This window comes from Podarcis raffonei, chromosome 3 (assembly GCF_027172205.1).
Source record: "Podarcis raffonei isolate rPodRaf1 chromosome 3, rPodRaf1.pri, whole genome shotgun sequence".
Lineage (NCBI taxonomy): Eukaryota > Metazoa > Chordata > Lepidosauria > Squamata > Lacertidae > Podarcis > Podarcis raffonei.
In genome coordinates, this window is record NC_070604.1 from 59,301,172 (window position 1) to 59,320,376 (window position 19,205).

The 19,205-nt window shown below is 41.5% G+C and overlaps 1 protein-coding gene across 1 annotated transcript in view; it reads left to right on the forward strand.

The window, feature by feature from the left end:
* The window catches only part of RSPO3 (R-spondin 3), a 55,292-nt gene that overhangs the window by 24,457 nt on the left and 11,630 nt on the right, over positions 1 to 19,205 (forward strand). Inside the window, exons 2-4 of the mRNA XM_053381849.1 lie at positions 1,991 to 2,179; positions 3,167 to 3,313; positions 5,807 to 6,004. Of these exons, the coding sequence (XP_053237824.1) occupies positions 1,991 to 2,179; positions 3,167 to 3,313; positions 5,807 to 6,004 (534 nt within the window). The remainder of the gene's footprint in view (positions 1 to 1,990; positions 2,180 to 3,166; positions 3,314 to 5,806; positions 6,005 to 19,205) is intronic.

Sequence of the window (19,205 nt, forward strand, 5' to 3'; positions counted from 1 at the left end):
TGGGTCGCGATTTGCTACTTCCGCGCATGTGTGTGACGTCATTTTGACCATCTGCGCATGCACGAACGGCGAAACCCGGAACTAACGCGTTCCATTACTTCTGGGTCACCATGGAGCGCAACCCAAAAGCGCTCAACCTGAAGCATATTTAACCCGAGGTATGACTGTACACTGAAATAGTATATTGCTGAAGTGGATCAATATCTTGGAAGCTGAACAAATTGCTTTTCAAAAACACTGTTTTCAATATTAAACAGCAACGTTTGTAAGTTTAGTTTCAGTGATATAGTCTTCAGAAGTGTTTAGGCTCAGAAGGACAGTGAAGAAAGTATACGTATTTGAACCTTCTCATTTTTAGGTCTCATTGGTGATGATTATGCATACATATGCAATGTGGAGAAGACAACAGGTTATTCTTATTGATTTTTCTTCTTTCATGGCTTGTGATGTTCTTCTTGGATTGGTTAAATGAAGTATTGTTTTAGAGCTGATTGCAAATTTAGTTCAAGGTTTGTTTTTTGTACATAGGCAATAACATAAGCAAGACTGCAAAAACCAGGTGAACCAAACAATAACATAAGTAAGCCAAAACATAACTCTAATGGTTATGGGGTTGCTTGTGCATAAGTTGCCGCCACTCCTGGGTAGGTGGCCTGGTTAAACCTTTCCTGGCTGGACAGCACCTCACTTCGTGGCTGCTCAGTCGCTGGCAGAATCCGACAGTGGGCGTTTCTTCAACCTTTTCCAACATAAAAGTTGTTTGACGCCCAGTCTCCTCCTAGCCTCCCTGCACGGAAGCCTTCTGCGCAGGGTGGGCGTGGGTAGCGGAGGACCTGTGCTCTCTCCGCTGGTGTCCAGTGAAGAGTCTCTGAGCCTGCTCTCCGCTTCCCCCATTGGCCCCCCTCCATCCCTGGTGTCACGCTGAATTTCTTCCCCAACAGGAGACCTGCCTCTCTCCCTACTTGGCCCCTCTCCAGCATCGTCGTGGAGCCTCTCCTCCTCCTCTCGTTCCGATGGCAGTTCCCTGACAATAACAAATTACAAAACAATTAAATTTAAAATTAAAATATTCTTAAAACAACATACAACATTCACATCTGCATAATAATGCTTTGATTTCTCTGTTGCCAATGCAAATGAAGCTACTTTTTCTATACTGTGACTATTTTTGCTTTTCAAAATTACTCCTCTGCCAAGGAACTCTTCCGCATGTCTGTTATAAAACTCCAGCATGTTCTAGGTCAGTTTACGTAAGGCATTGGATAGGCCTTTTGGGCTTCACCATTGCCTCAAATGAAGTAAGGCTGCAAGCTGAACATCCCAACGGTATGAGATATAGGAAACACTCATGGTTTTAATAGTAGTATAATAATCTACTATTATTGTCCCTCTTAGTAGTAAGGTTTTGCGAAACACAGAATTCCCTAGAGCACAGTTTGGGGGGTGGCAAACTTACTGGATCAGTGGATAAAGATTAAGGCTGTATTAGTCTCTCTTTTTTAAATTTAAATATTTATTCAAAAGTTACAATACAGCTTTGTTCACTTGTCATAATATCACAGAATGATCCAGTCCTCAATCTACTTACTTGGGTGTAAGCTCTAGTTAACTTATTGGAAGGAATATAATTTAGTAAGACTTATGAATAATATGCACATGTTCTTGAGGCTGCAATCCTACAGATACTTCCTTGAAAGTAAGCCCCATTGCGCACAACGTATTATTCCAAGTAAACATATATATGTTCAGGCCGCTCGTATATTTTGTTATTTTTCTCTCTTTTCATAAGGATTGCAGAGCTTTATTTTGCACGAGAGTGATACTATTAATCATAGTAAAGAAATAATGCCCCTTGTGAAATGTGGGGTTCCAAGCTGCAAAAACAAAAAACCCCAAAAAACCCTAATGAGGTTTCAGCAGAAGATTTATGGACTACAGAGATGTTATCTAGCTAACTCCCTTTGTTTGTTTGTGTTACTTTTCTTCTTAGTGAATCTCGATATGAGCCAAGATTGCCAAGGATGTGCAACATGTTCCCAGTTCAATGGATGCTTAACATGTAAACCTCGACTCTTTTTTTTCCTGATGAGGAGTCAAATTAGAGAGATAGGGATGTGTTTTTCATCCTGCCCCAATGGATATTATGGACAACGGTACCCAGAAAGAAATGAGTGTAAAAGTAAGTTGAAGGAAAAGTTGCAGCTACTCTTTTTATGCTGTCTTGTGAACTCTTGTCATAGATATGAGCCACTATTCCAACGCTACTCCATTAGATAGTCCACTGGCAGTGGGCCCCTCTCTTGTGTTGCTCTCTTCTTGACACCACCTGCTTCTCTGTCAAACCTGGGGGGGGGGCAGTGAGGCTCTTAATAACTTACCATCCATTTACTTTGGAGTAGAGTGATGGCCAGCCAAATTCCCAGTCTCCACCAGGGAGCTCCAGTCCTTCACCTCTCCTTATCTCCTTTTCACTTAAAGTTAGTAATGTAACTAAGCATAACCCTCAATGTTAGAAGAAACTGATACAGCCTAGGAATCCAATTTATTCGAGTTTGTCTAAGGGAGAGAAAGCAGTGGCTATGCACAGTGAAAATAAAATGCTAAATATTGGTCTCTCCTAGGGTACAATCTGTTGGCTGGTTGTCTTGCTATTTAAAAAGTAAAATAAAGTAGCATAATATTTAAATGTTTGTTGTGTTGTTATTAATAATTTTGGTAGGAATGATAAAAGTTTTTTTATCTAAGGCAAGCCTCATTTTAAAAGTGATGTAAAAGTACTATGGTAGTATGTGGGTAATGGGTTTTGTGATGTTGCAAAGTGGCAGAACCTGTTTCCTTGAACCTTGATCCTGGATAGAAAATTATACAATGGGACATAGTATGTTGAGTGTGCTTCCACAGAGGCTTAACCACTCAAAATGATTCTGTCTGTATGCACCAAGCTTTATAGGCTAGCCACATTGAGAAGCAGATAGATCATGGGCCAGCCTAGAGCTATAAATGTCAGTCCTTCCAGCCAGATTCTTCTTGCAATGGGGTTGATCCAAGCATCTTCAGTTGCTGATCCCTAATGGATACAAACTCTGTCTTGTATATGGCATCACACTAACTTAAGTAGATCATGGTATACATGGCAGATAGTAATTGCTTATTTCTCGCCCTTCAGAATGTAAAGCTGACTGTGAAACCTGCTTCAATAGAAATTTCTGCACAAAGTGTAGAAATGGGTTTTACTTACACCTTGGAAAGTGCCTTGGAAACTGCCCTGACTGGCTGGAAACCAACAATCACACTATGGAGTGCAACAATATTGGTGAGTAAGCTGTCTGTCCCAAAAAGCTGTACCCAATACATCATTTCCATTTGTGGAATATAGTCTCTGTTGATTTTTGCTTAGACATGCAGTTTAAACCTTGCAATGGGGAAATATTCACAAATAAAATGTTTGTACTTCAGAAAAGGGGTTTCCCCCCTTTGTAGACATTTGAAAGATTTGGGGGGGGTGTTCTGTGGACCTACTTGTTATGATGGTTGTCATAACTTTTTCTGTGGTTGTATGAGTATGGTGGAGGCCTGCTGGTGTATGGTAGTATTCCTGCCAGCAGATCCTAGTTGAAAGACAATAAACTGAGTGTTTCAAAAACATGGTGGGATGGGATGCACTGGATCCCAAACCAGTCTTACAGACATTGATCACCAACATCAGACTTCATCAAGATCACTGTGTCAGCTTGGAACTCACAATAGGGTGATGCCTGGTTGTCCTGCCCCCTCCCTAGATTTTCTGCTACTGCCACCATGAGCAGCTGGGCTGCAGCAGTTGAATTAAATCCTAAAATACCAATTCATTTCAAAACATAATATCACAACCCAAATAAATAATTCATTTTTTTTACAATTCTAATGGTTGTGCCATTTTAAACTCACTATATAATATATGTATATGTATATTCATATGCATATGTGTGTGTGGGGGGGGGGGAACCAGTGGCCCATCAGATGCTTTAATTTCATTTCACTTTTAATTTGCATACCACCTTTCTATACACAACGTGGTTTACAAGCTGGAAAAAAACAGCAGAATATAGAAGATCACACCCACTTATAACAATTCAATACAAATGTTGTTGAACTCCCAACTTCCTTTAGCCTCAGCCAGCATGGCCAGTGGTCTGGCATGATGGGAAATGAGCAACATCTGGGGGAGGGTGCCACATGTTCCTCACCCCTGTGTTAAAATACATAAACCAGAGTCAGGTATGACAAAACTTTCTGGCGCAGTTTATTATTACAACCAGCAACCAGTTCCTCAAAAGTGCCAAGTGCAGGAAGTGGCAATCAGATTTCTTAGACCCTGTAGTAGATGATCTGTCTCACATGCCCCACTGTGTATTATTTCCTGGTGCAGTTCTTAAAAGCAGCAACAGAGACAGGGTTGCTGTTCACTCCCTTCCCCTTTGCTCTGGATGCTCCTGGTGCTGCCATACAGTTCAAGTGTATCTATTTTTTATATGTGCATTTATATTTTGACACATGAACTTATGTCTACATCCCCTATAAGGTATTGCAAGTGTTTTGTCAGAGATGACTGGTCACAACTTGGATCCATTCAATGGCCTCATTCTGCAAGAACCATGTTTACCTAATACCTAAATCTGTCCATAGGAATCAATTCAGCAAGTGCTGCTTTCCAAGGAAATCCTATTCGTTTAGTTAAAGCTTTTTCTTCTTAGGAGTTGTGTTTACTAGATTACATGCTTAGCATATTGATTCAAGCTTTCTGCTGCGAGCAGGTGTGACTCTCACCAAATTAACAGAATCACACCTCCGAAAGCCCATGTTAATATGTCTCAAAGAGTACAGAACATATCAAGTTATTCCTAATCACACTGATGTGCTAAAACCATCACTATAAAGTTACCATTAGTAGTAGGACTTCTGTTGCTGAATCTTGCATCTTACATTTATCTGAAATACTTGAATGATACAATACTTGTTTGGCAGCTAACTATTTGCTAAGCTGTTCAAGTTGTCTCACTTAACAGCACTGAAAACCCAGTGTCATGCTAGGTGATGGTTTCCAACTGGCCCAAACAGATGATCTTGTATCAACCAATGAACTACTGGCCACAATGGCTACTACCCACAATGCCTATGTTCTACCTCCACTGTGCAAGCCTCTGAATACTAGTTGCTGAGAATCACAGGTGGGGAGAGTGCTGTCGCGCTCAGGATCTGCTTGTGGGCTTCTCATCGGCTTCTGGATGGCCACTGTGAGAATAGCATACTGGGGCGGATGGGCCTTTGGCCTGATCTAGCAGGGCTATCCTTATGTTAAGCTTTCTACAGCATGGAGACAAACATTACCACTTACTAATGTTTGTGGATCAGAATGCTGCTAATGGCACAGAAACAGACGAAAGTGAAAAAGTTGGCAGTGCTACTCCATGAAATTGCCCTTAGCTTTTACACTCTGATTTGAGCAAGCACCTCATATGAAACAAGCCTTTGAGAAAACATACATTCAGGATCATAAAGATTAATTTTCTCTAGACCTCTGACGCACATGTAGATGAAATATGTGATGTGCAAGGTGTGAAAAGAATATATTGTGGTAAGTTCTGCATAAATTTGGGGCTATTTGGCCATACTTACTTGCTTTCCTTAAATTATTTTTTATTAAAGATGTGTGTGTGTGTGTGTGTGTGTGTGTGTGTGTGTGTGTGTGTAACAAAAAACTACATATAGCGTCTCCACTTTAAATTTATAGAGGCCATACTTAATTTATGTCATATTTTTGTTGCAGTGCATTGTAAAGTTAGTGAATGGAGCCCATGGGGTGAATGCATGAAGAGAGGGAAAACGTGCGGTTTCAAAAGGGGGAATGAAACGAGGAAAAGAGAAATCTTACAACTTCCTACTACAAAGGGCAAACCATGCCCACATACAACTGAGACAAAAAAATGTATTGTACCGAAAACGAGATGCCAGACTGGACAAACAGGTACTTGCGATCATTATTCTTTCATATTTTTGAACTGATGAATACCAATTCCTTATAAAGGCGTGATTTTGTCAGAATTTTTGTTGGGGCTTAATAGTACTTTGGTTTGAGAAAATCCTAAAACTTGGCATGTTGGGAATGTTGACTCATGATTTTCATTCCTTTAAACAAGGTTTGTTTAAACAAGGTATTATCCGGAAGCTGTAAGAGTCATTTATGCCATTATGCTATTCCTCAGTTGTGACACTTGGAGTTAAGTCACTGTTTAAACAGTCTGGCAGAGGAAGACTAGAGAATAGCTAGATATTCTGAATGCAATATTAGCTACAGTGTTTACAAGTTGTGAATAGCTGAATACAATGACTAACCAAGCAAGCCTTTACTCCAAGTATGGTCCAATTATGCCGGATGGCGTGGGGTGCAGGGAGGATATAAGCCGCTGCAGCAGCAGGACAGTGCCTGCCATATCCTTTCCTGATCCAGAACAGGAGGAAGAAAACACACAACTCCCCAAAGCACAGAATGACAACCACTATGTCCATAGGAGCACTACTTGCAACCCCATCCCCAAATATGGACTGGCGCAGGGATGTTGAGGCAGTGTCATGGAGTGAATGTGACAACATTATGGCATTGCCTTCATGATAGCCAGATATACTGTAGATGGAAACAATGCATTCAGTCACAGGGACAGCTTGCCAGCCTCCCCCCTCCATGATCCCACAGCAACATCCCCACTCCTGCACTCCACAAGCTCTCACTGCAGAGTGAACAGCAGGACCCTGAGAACCCTGCAGGAAAGGGTTTGAGTCACCTTACACCACCCACATTTGAAGTTTTTTGACTGCATACCACAAAGGAAACAAAGTTGTATAGGACACAGCCTCCCTATACAGTACAGTGGTACCTCAAGTTAAGTACTTAATTCATTCCAGAGGTCCGTTCTTAACCTGAAACTGTTCTTAACCTGAAGCACCACTTTAGCTAATGGGGCCTCCTGCTGCTGCTGCGCTGCCAGAGCACGATTTCTGTTCTCATCCTGAAGCAAAGTTCTTAACCTGAAGCACTATTTCTGGGTTAGTGGAGTCTGTAACCTGAAACGTATGTAACCTGAAGCGTATGTAACCCGAGGTACCATTGTAGATGTTTTGGATGGAGGCCTGCCTAAAGAGTTCAGAAGTCTTTCTGTGGAAAGTGGGGAGAAAGGAGCTTTTTGCCAGGCAGAAAACTGGGGCGTGCAGCAAAGAAAGCCACAAACATACCCCCTGTGGGATAGCTTCCCCAAAACTCAGTGCATAGGGCATGGGGCAGGCAAACAGGTTGGATTTCAAGGCCCACCATAGGGAATGCCAAGAAGTCCCACTCAGCTTTGGCATTTCTAGCTAGCAGCAATCATGTCAGAGACAAAAAATAGGAAGCTGCCAGGACTTTGGGTCACACCACAAACTCCACAAAGAAGCTCGCATATTCTTCAGCCACAGCAGTCAACTGAAGGCAGATACGTAATATGACATTCATGGAGAAATGTCTCAGCTGCAATATGACCAATACATAAACCAGGATGGCCATGGCTGCAGAAGGAGGCCTAGCCCTGTGGAACAGCTCAGGTGTTACATGCAGGAGGTTCTTGGTTTAATCTGGGAGAGGAGCTCCTTCTGGAAGAGAGTTCCCAACACACAGTGTCCCAGAGAGAGAGTCGTTTCTGTGCTAATCAAGTGAGACGGTAGCCTAATTCATGTATAGACCAACCAGCCCTTTTGGCAAGCATTGTGATCAACCCTCCTCTGCCATTTTGCCGGGTAGACTAGCCCCACTAGATAGCAGGCCTAATCATTTATCACTTTCCCCTTGCCAAATAGTAGTGGCAGCCATCTATTTGTGTGTCATGAGAGGTCTAGCTGTTTGTGCCAAGTTCTCCCTTTGTATGTAAAGTGCCCTTTCTCTATGGATTCCATTGCCAGAATTCTTCTTTGTGTGCTCTGAGTGTTCATGATATGTGAGGCCAGAGAGATATATCCCCATGCCAAATGCTTTGTCATCTGAGTTATGGCCTCTGTTGGGGAGTTTATAGACAAGTCTTATGGGTTGTGATTGAGTGCATAGTTATGCCATATCCTAGATTCTGTTGTAATGATGTGGATGGGGCAGAGGGCAGTGGGTGTAACCCTGAAATGAGTTTTATAGATGGAATTGTTGTTATCCCAACCCTGTGATTGCCTAAAGTTTTGCCATTGTTGAAAACATATTTGAGGTCTGAAGAAATATGGGATTTGGTGTAAGCATGGTTCTCTCCTGTCCTTCCCATGTTTTGGTTGCTACCCCTACTTTCCTAGGTCATATGTAGAATGTTGCTGTGATGTTGCTAACTATAGCCAATTGAATTGAATGCTGCATATCCTATATAGTCGTTTGGTGAAACTCTTCTTTTCTTTAGAGTGGTGCTTTCATGAAAATATCCCTTTTTGTGTGATGTGTTTTAAAAAAGGTGGGGTTTTTTGTCTTAGTAATTTTTAAAATTCTGTCTTGTGTTGTTTTGCATTTATTTATTTCATAAAATTTACACACTTCTTGATTGTTTAAAAAAACGTAAAGCGGTTTACAAAAAGAATAAAACAATACAATTATTGGTAAAGATGGTTAAAAGCAACTATTTAAAACATTTTTTAAAAAAATCAAAATCAGTGATAAAATATGTTAAAACACACATCAACATTCTACATACAGTATATGAGGAGGTTTGCCTAAACAAAATGTCTTTAACAGGCACCCAAAAGAATACAGTGAAGGTGCCTCCCTGGTGTCAATATGTATTAATGTAGAAGACCGTTAGCAGCAAGCCAGGTCTCAGAAAACTCAAAATTTTAAGTCAGAGTGGGGACACAACCCAGCCCACAGCTATGATATAACAGAGCAGTTGTGGATCAGAAGATGGCCAGGCCTGCCAAGGGTCATTGCAACAGCTTCCACCACTCACAGTTAGTATCGAAGGCTGTTTTATGAATGCTGGGCCATGTGGTATCTGGATCCTTGTTGTGCCTGGTTATAATAAGGGAGAAAAGCAAGAGTAATCAGCAGAACACAGTGCTGTGTACTGCAGTGCTATACAGCACAGTTGATTTGTGGACCACACCCTGTAAAAGTTTTATATGCCTTCCTGTTCGTCTGATCTCTTTTCTACTAAACCAAAGTACCTTTTAGTTCTTTTTCATTGCTTTATCCTTCCTGCCCAACTTAGGGACTTGCATGCTGCAAACTGGTTTGATATGCACAATTCTAAAGGGATCCCAACAGCTCATTATATTAATGTGATTTCCAGAGGTATTCTAGATACGCTAACGAAGTATTTGCTATTTAATGACTCCATTAACTTTCCATTGATTTTTCACTTCTAAAAATAAATGCACATTAGCAATTTTCACTTTTTGCAAATGGCCTTGGTTTCTACTGGCTAGCATGTAACTTTCAAAGTTGTTTGCAAGAAACCAGTGTTACGTATTCAAACATTTTATGATGTGTCTGTTCACCTGAATGAGCCAGGAATCTATTTTATGGGATATGCCTACACGTCCAATTATCAATACCCTTTTGTTAGGTACTATTGGGGAACTTTAAGAGAATATGAGATGATAAACTTCTAAAATATAATAAGCTGTAGTGAAATATTTCACTTGACATTAATGGCTATAGAATCCAGCACTTCAGGATAGTTCAGAGATGGTGTGAAAGGATGGGCAAAAAGGGGCAGCCTAGTGCAAATGTGACTATTGTCCTCTTCCATTGGCCATGAGTGGTTATAGATATATGGCTGGATCGAGGTGTCAACATGCACCTGCTTCCTACATATGGTTCATCTTTTGCCCATATGTAGCCCACAGGGATTCAGTTGGAACACTTTTAATTGGAAGAGGCTTTATTCAAAGCCACAGACTTTTGAAATATCTTTGGGAAACTTTTCACATTTACTTGTCTGCCAAGGGTTCTTTATACATTGCAGATAGTTCTGGATCATATTTTAGGCCACATGTACTGGTCAGCCCTGCTAGGACTCATCCTTAACCTTATGTGAACTGAATCTGGGAGCAAAGTCTGGAACACACCCAGCCAATTGGAAAATCTTCAAAGGTGAACAGGATGTCTTTCATGAAAGCTTGCCTACTATTCTTGCCTTTCCCACTGAGGAACTACAGATATATTTCCAAGCAATCCCGGGGACACAGTTTGCAAACCCACTTATCTAAGTGATCTGATGATGGAAGGCATACCCTCTAACATCTCTCTGCTGAAAATAGGGATATCCCATTCCATAATTATAATTTTACTATTTATACCCCACACATCTTACTGGTTTCCCCAGCCACTCTGGGCAGCTTCAAACTTATATAAAAGTATAATAAAACATTAAACATTAAAAAAACAACCCTTTACTATACAGGATTGCCTTCAGATGGCTCAGGGGTCAGATAACTCCATACCCTCCAACATTTCTCCAGTGAAAATAGGGATGTCCTAAGGAAAAGCAGGACAAACCGGGATGGCTTCTCTAAATCAGGGACGTCCCTGGAAAATAGGGACACTTGGAGGGTGGAGGGTCTAGGAAGAGATTTATTTTTTTAATGCCTTAAGCTATGTCAAACATTTGAATTCATATAAAGATTTCATTTGGTTTTTGAAGAGAGGAAGGCCAAAATTTTGGCCACATCTAATAGTTTTATTTATTTTTTCAGATCAGTTCATCCATCCCTAATTAGTATATGTGTCCATGTAGTGCATCCAACATATTTGTAGACCGGATCTGATAAATATGCAGTTGACTCTTGTATATACAGAGTCCAGTCGGACGTCCTGTTGGGCTTTCAGTAGATTTCCTAGAACGCTGTTTAGCCAAAATTCGCAAAGCCATTCCTCAGTGTTAGTGTTGCTGTGGTTTTAGATGAAGACAATGTAACACAATACCAGCAGGCTCAAAGAATTAAGCAATTAAATTCCTCTTATTTACGCCCACTCTCATACCACACAGATTCGGACATCAGTGAAATGCAATGAGCTGCAAAGAAAAGTGGGCTGCTCATTTAGCGTTCCTGTGGGACACGTTGTTGCAGAGTTCATCTCTGTTCACTTTTCTTTGTTTATGAGCAAAGATTCAATTAACATTCTGTGAAACTGCTCCAGAGAAAAACAACAGAAGCAGCATAATGCAGTTTATTAAAAGAGAAAGAGTTTTCAATTCTGCGCACATGTGCCCTGGAATAAGATGCCTTGCTCGGATGTCAGACAGACTTCTGAATAAATATCCTAACTAGGCATAGGTTAGGCTGAATATGAAAGAGGGTACAAAATAATTTACAGGCTGACATACATATGCAAAAAAGTTAAACCAGAGTACTTCTGATAATAATCCAAAGCAATCAAGTCCCACTGACTTTGGCTTCCATCGAAGTATTTTGGTGTTACCACTGAACAGTCTTTTACCAACCAAAATTTATGTTGGCGGTATGATTTGAATTCATGAATTTATAGTGAGTTTCAGAAACATTCATAAATGTGTCTGAAAATTGCTGTTATATAGTTTTTAAGTATGTTTGCTGTGAGCATGCTACAATATTATTCTGGAAGCTCTTTCATTCCTACCTACCAGTATGATTACCGCACTTTACCGTGTGTAAGAGGAGGTGGTTTTTTTTACTCTAAAATAATGTTCAAAATCGGGGGTCGTCTTATACATGGATAGTGCTGAGGGGGGACAGGCGTTTGGTTGCAGCCGCAAGCAGGAGCTTGTCAGCAGCGATAGGGTGGGTGATTGGTGGCTGCATCAAGGGCTGCTTTGGATTGGCTGCTGCTGCGGCAATTGGGTTGGTGTCTTGGTGGCTGCGGCAATGGCTGCTGTGGATTGGCTGCTACTGCGTCAATTGGGCGTACGCTTGCCAGCTGCTCTTTTATGGCTTCTGTGACGCGTGCAATTGGCAGCATTTGTCAGTCTGGTGAGTGATTTTTGGCACCCCCCCAAAAAAGCTGAACAACTCTGGGCCATCTCCCCCCATTTTCTTAAATTGGATTCCCCAAAAATAGGGGTCGTCTTATACATGAGGGCATGTTATACACGGAAAAATACGGTATGTCATGCCTGCAGGTTTGGAAATCTTTTGTAAATAAGAAATGCCTTTTCTTTTCCAGAGGGTATTTTTGGCTTTTAGTATTATTTTACATTGTTTTATTATTAGTATAATCAAGGGGAACAAGCTAAGGTTACTTTTTTTTAAAGCTGTGATTCAACAGCTGAGGACTCACGTAGGCGTTTTGGGAACCACTGACTAGAAACATTGCAAGAGGTTGCCCCAGGTTCAAGAAGAGAGCCTCATCAGAACCTAGGCATCTTCCTCTTATAGTTTCCTATCAGATTCCATCACAGTGATGAAGACATTATAACTACGGTAGCCAGTGGCAAAAGAGGAGCACATTCATTCACCTTATATAGATTAAGTTAGAAGAAAGAATTTCAGCAGGATTCTACCCCCAGTCAGTCTCAAAGTGCCCTCTGACAGTTTACCAGGTAAATAAGGGCCTTCTGTGGGTGCCACCCTGTGAGGTGAGGTGGGTTGGTATCTGGAAGAGGACCTTCTCAGTGATGGCAACACAACTATGGTGTGCTTTCTCCAGGAAAGTAAGCCTGGTGCCTACTTTGTTGTCCTTTTGGCACCAGGAAAGGGCAGTCTTCAGCCACCATGACTTCTAAATAATTTTAGCCCTGCTGATTGTCTTTATCTGGCAGCAACCATTTTGCTCTGTGCTTGGGCCCCACACACATTGGCAGAGCATGCATAAGCCCATCCCATTGTGTTCCACCTTGTTCCGCCCCTGTTCCGCCCTCTTCCAAGTCCAAAAAGACCCATGCATCAGCAGCGCGTCAATTGGGCGCGAGCAAAATGGTCACTGCACTCTTCTTTTAACGTAATCTGTCTTGGAAATTTCTTTGGAAGGGCAGTAGAGGCATTTCTATACTTAACAAATGTTCTGAAGCCTATTCTCAGGATCAGCCTTCAGTTGTGGATTATGTGACAGTGTGTTTCTCTCTTTTGTAAATATATGCAGCCTTTATTGGGCACCTTTTACTAAACAAACAAGGGTCCATCTCTCTCTCTGCATTGAAGGATCTCAAGCAACTATGCCTGCTGATCCTTTCTCTGCCCTTCCCTTCCCAGCAGAATGTTGTACAAGGGTTCAGTATCTTTGGCAACCTAGGCTGTTCTACTTCAAATATAGTTTTGCATGCAAGAGAGACCATGTTAGTCCCCAGCAACTCCAGAAGTGTTTGGGAAAGTCTCCTTGGCTGAACCCTCAGACAGCTGCTGCCAGACAGAGGAGACAATACCGAATTAGATGGGCTACTGATCTCAGTAGGGATAAGGTTGTTTCAACCCAAAGTGGCATAAGTTGAGTGAGTGAATAGCCAGAACTGGATATGACCCACAGCTGTCCAAGATTTTAAAACATAAAAGGGATTGTGCAAAACCTTTCATCAACACAACTCAGTTAATATAACTAAGATGCACTTTCATTTGGCAGTATGATTTCAGCATGCTAATTATAACATCTCCATTTGGCATTTAGGGAAGATCCACATCATGCACTTGAAGTGCATTCAATGTATATTAAAAGCACAAGACATCCCCCCCACCCCCAAATCCTGGGAACTGCAGTTTACCCCTTATAGACCCACAATTCCCAGGACCCTTAATAAACTACAGTTCCCAGAATTCTTTGCAGAAAATAATGAGCTTTAAATGTATGTTGGATGTGCTTCAAATGTATGCTGTGGTCCTGTCTTTATATACTTTATTTACTACTAGCACAAAATATTTTTGGCAATATTGTCTGCCACTGTTTTGCTCTAGTCCAGTATTCCCTGTATTGGAAAAGGGTGTGTGGACAGAACGCAGAATTTCCCTAGATTATTCTAGTGTGTCAGGAGTATACAGTGCATAGTGCAGCAGGAATATTGGATGGCAAAGAGTTAGGTGCAGCTCAGAGCTACAAAGCCTCTTCCCATTCCTATGGGGTAGTAACAAAATTGTAACCTGCAGTGGAGGATAACCTGCCTCTAGTATTCAAAATATGAAACATGTGTATGGTGGAAGGCAAAGCATTTCACTCCCAGTCTACTTCTTTCCCTGTCCCCACATCAAAAAACATGCTGCCTTGAGGAACTTGGAGCAGATGCTGAGACTCTTCCAGCTGAGGCGTATCACGCCAGCATGATCCTCTAGCAACAGCATGTGAATGACACCAATGTGGTTACGGTTAATGCCCTTTCTTTGTGGTTATTCCCCAGGCTGCTGAGGCTTCAGAATTAACATGAAGCTAATTACCGTATCTCAGTGTTGACATTTTGCATACGCTGCTGGGTCATCATAACTTGGATTCTGTGACTCCAAGCTACTACTATAATTATGAAAATCCTGTGAAGGGTTTGGCTGTTTATTTTTAATGGTTTTTTTCTGCCAGCAAATCCTCTTTTATTCCCCCCCTTTCTTCCTTGCAGCAATTGCCCCCCCTCCTAAGGTAGCACATTTCTGCTTCATTTTGAGTACTCCTGAGAGCTCAGTTGCAGGCTCCCAGTTATAATCGTGTTGTGACAGATTGGCTTCAGCTATGATGACTTAAATACAACCAACAGAGGGGAAGCATGAGAGATAATCCTTACCATCCTTCTCCATTAGCATAAGCAGCTGCCTTAGGGACAAGCTAGACATGAAGTTAATTACGTGAATGTGGTTAAGGCAGGGATAGTGAATGTGGTGCCCTCTCAAGTTGTTGTTGGACTACAGCTCCCATCATCCTTGCCCATTAGCCATGTTGCCTGGGTCTGATAGGAGTCACAGTCCGGACACATCTGTAGCGCACCATGTTTGCTACCTCTGGGTTAAGATGCACACCTAAAAAAAGAGTAAATAGCAGTCACAGAGGGTTCTAGCAGAAGCAGAACTGTAGAGGTTGTGGAAGGAGTTTAACTCTTTTCCTCCCTCCATGTTCACCCCCGCCAAATCCTCCACAGCTGCTATTTGCATCAGGAGGGAATCTTTTTATTGGTGCCAACAGAGCCAGTACATTAGTTTGTTCACTCAAGGAGACAGTATTTTCCACATCCTTTTTATTTACCATTGGTGGCCAGTGAGGTGATTCACCTGTAACCATTCTGTGGCGACCAAGGAGTACCATGGGATTCATTTCCATGCTTTGTCATTACTGACTGGTATAAGAGATGGGACATAAATCTTTGTGTATAAGGTGCATCGCAGCACTGGGAGGTTGGGGAAGTGAAGAGGGAGGAGGCCATAGCCAAAGCCATCCGAGCACATGGTTGCTGATATGATATCCCAGCGCAGATCCAGGCTGCTTCTGCCTCCACTACCACCTCCCATCTCTTAAGGTACAAGTGGGAATTCCTTTGCTCTCTTGATTGTCAGGCAGCGGCTGCAGGCATAGCAAAGCCACCTCACCAGCTGCCACTGCTTGCTACCTATGATGCCAAGGATTGAACCTGGGACCTTCTTCATGCAAAGCAGATGCTCTCTGTTGCTGAACCATGGTTCCTTCCCCAGCTAGCAGTATACTAAATGAAAAATGCCTGAGAAAATCTGTAACACAGACCATCTGTAACACAGAAAATCTGTAACACACTTGAGTCACCTATACACAAACAGTGCATTGGGATTTGCAGTGTGCTGCAACAGGGTTTTTGTGGGGTGTAGTTAGCTAGTTTGCACAACATGATAAACCAAACCATGGCTTAGTAAGGATGCATGGGCTCCAAGAGAGGAGTTTACAGCTGCTTTTCTCCTTTTGACTGTTGTGGTTTATTGGGCTAAGCCAAGACTTGGTTTAGCATGTCCAAACTGGGACTCATGGTTAAGCTTTATCCCCACTAACCACAAACTGTAGCCAAGAACAAACCTTGACTATTGCTCATGGTTAGTGAGGTCAGAGCTTAACCACAGACTACATGCTAAGCCAAGCCATGGCTTACTTTAGCATAGCAGGCCAGCAAGAGAAATGGGCAGGAGGAGCAACGTGGCTGCAAGCTTCTCTTCAGGAGCCCACACACTCGCATCGTCTTGGTAAGCCATAGTTTGGCTTACCATGTCGTATGAACAAGGAGGATGAATACTGGAGCCCAAGCTGAAGAAAAAGCCAAATATCTCCTTTCTAGCATTTCTGTAGCAGTTCTATTACACATTCTGCATCTGATCCATATATGGACAAAAGTCAATTTCCCCCGGATCTCAGAGTGGTGCTTGGTTGCTCATTGCATTAGCAGAAAGCTCATCTCTTTCTCCCCCCAGTTGTTCTCTCTGCTTCTTAACTCCTCAAACAGGCAAAGATGCAGCAGAGGGATCACTTGGTAGCCTTCCCCCTCCTCTGAAGCTTGTGCTGAAAATGTGTTGGACTTAATGCAAGTAAATAACTTTATTAACCAGTTTATAAATCATTTTGAAACTTTAAAGCATATGTTGAACACTCTTGTACTCTGCAACCAGAGAAAACATTTTTTTAAAAAAAATAAAGAATAAAGAATTGACCATATAATAGCTACTTTTTCCCAAACTGCTAAGCAAAATAAATTAATCAATGTACACTTTTATGAACTTTTTATTATTCAGAGCTCTGATTTCAACATTCTAAATACTTCCCTTCATCAGTGGCTGGCAGCTCATTAAATGCTGAGGGCCACGTAGGCAAAATGTAATGAGCTGGATCACTGTAGTTAATTTAAGATGTTTTTAATTGCTAATTTATATAATTATCACATCAAATTCTAATTGATCGGTACGTTAACCTCCCCCCACACTCACCTTTGCAATACTTTTATAGTGAAGCTGATAAGCTTGATATTTGGAGATAGACCTAATCCTCAAGTTGTGTGAATGGTATGGGAAGTACATTCCTGTTAGTCGAACTGCTCATTTTCAGGTGGTTCTATTTATGTGGTTTAAATTTATACCAAACCATATGGGAAATGCTTCACTCAAGCAGCTTCTGACATGGCTTGGGACCTCAGTTCCACTCTAGTAATGTGGAAATAGAGCCTTGCAAACCAAGAAACCCCAAATGTGTAATACTGTGGACAGCATTCAAGGCAGAGAAAAAAATAAGAAAGGACTGCATAAGACAACTTTCAAGGGTTTCATATATTTTATTTTATTTTACTCTTATGTTTGACTGACATTTCAGGATTCTCATAATACACTTTTTTTTTCCTTTCAGGAGTTGATGAATGCATTAGATTTCATAAATAAGTATTTTAACCAACTTTTAGTAGTAAAAAACTAGTTGACCGGTTCAGGATACTCATCTAGAAAAATAACAATTCAAGGCGTGAAACTTAAATGGTAAATAGTGCCACATTCTGACACTCGTGTCTGGCAAAGGGCTTATCCACACCTCCTATTATTATTATTATTATTATTATTATTATTATTATTATTATTATTACCCCCCATTCATCCAAAAGTCCCAGGGTAGGTCACAACAATTAAAACACAACATGGATATTAAAAACACAATATTACTCAATACGGGACGCAGGTGGCGCTGTGGGTAAAACCTCAGCGCCTAGGACTTGCCGATCCTATGGTCGGCGGTTCGAATCCCCGCGGTGGGGTGAGCTCCCGTCGTTTGGTCCCAGCTCCTGCCCACCTAGCAGTTCGAAAGCACCCTTAAGTGCAAGTAGATAAATAGGTACCGCTTTATATAGCGGGAAGGTAAACGGCGTTTCCGTGTGCTGCACTGGTGCTGGCTCGCCAGAGCAGCTTCGTCACGCTAGCCACGTAACCCGGAAGTGTCTACGGACAGCGCTGGCTCCCGGCCTCTAGAGTGAGATGAGCGCACAACCCTAGAGTCTGTCAAGACTGGCCCGTACGGGCAGGGGTACCTTTACCTTTACTATTACTCAATACTGAAAACAGTTTAAAACAACTTAAAAGTATGCCTTTGTCTCCGTTTACACAGAAGTTGACTGCTTGTTTGCAGCATTTTATCTTATTTTTTTTAAAAAATATTTGTAATTTTCATTTATATACTTTACAACAATTATTTTGCCAAGTTTTAACATTTTCAATTTTGACCCCCTTTCTCCTTTTTGCAGTTATTTACATTTATTTTCGTCCTTTCCTGCATACTCCAAATTGTCTTAACTTATTCTTTTATTCACACACCCACACCACTTCCATTCTTTTCTAAAAAGTTTGTTGTCTTGATTTCTTATTCTTCCAGTAAGTTTTTCCATTTCTGTATACTCCATTAGTTTCTGTATCCACTGTTAGCATCTTTTCTTCAGAAAGAATATGAACAAATGGTTATGGATATGGAGGAATATGGAAGAACAATATACTATTAATTATGTTTTATCTACTTTTAGAACAAATGAGTGAGGAGTAAGATTTTCTTTTTTGGGGGGTGGGAAGCTCTGTTGATGATCCAACGTCATGTTGATCATGCCAGGCAACTTGGCTTTAAGCCAGTTTAGTGTCACATAGAGGAGACTGCGTGGGTTTTAGTCACTTGAGGCAAAACAAAACCATACATTCGCACATCATGTTTGCACCAAGAACAAGTCTGCTCCACCAGACCCTTCCATGCACCCAGCTCTCCTTCGCCTGGCATCTTTCCCAGGACTATTCTAAACAAGCAGTTCGCCCTGCTGCTGCAACAGAAACAAGCAGCTTACTTTCCCCTGCGCTCGCTGAATGACTGCTGTTTATCTAGAGAATACTGACACATAGTGGAAAGGCCAGGAAGTGGACGGACTGGGTGGAGGAGTTGCTCCTGGCTCCTTCTCTTCTTGGATCTGGTATTTCATCCTTTGAATGTTGAAAATATCGTGAGTGGAGGGGAAAGGAAGGGCAAGGAGGAGAAGGAGAAATAATTTATAAGTACCTCCAATAAAACACAGCCAAAGTATGCAAAACATTTTGGAAATGCCAGCCGCAGAGGAGGAAACATTTTTAAATGTAATGAAAGCAAAATTTAGTACTGTTTAATTATTTTTCCATGGAATATTTCCATGTATAGCAACGCTGTTACGACGCTGCTAACCACAGAATTCAGTAGTATTTACTTACTATTACTAGCCGGAGTCTTTATGGGCCGATTTCAAAGTGGAACAAAATAACTGGCATCTCTTTCCCTCAGACAAACTATTCCAAGC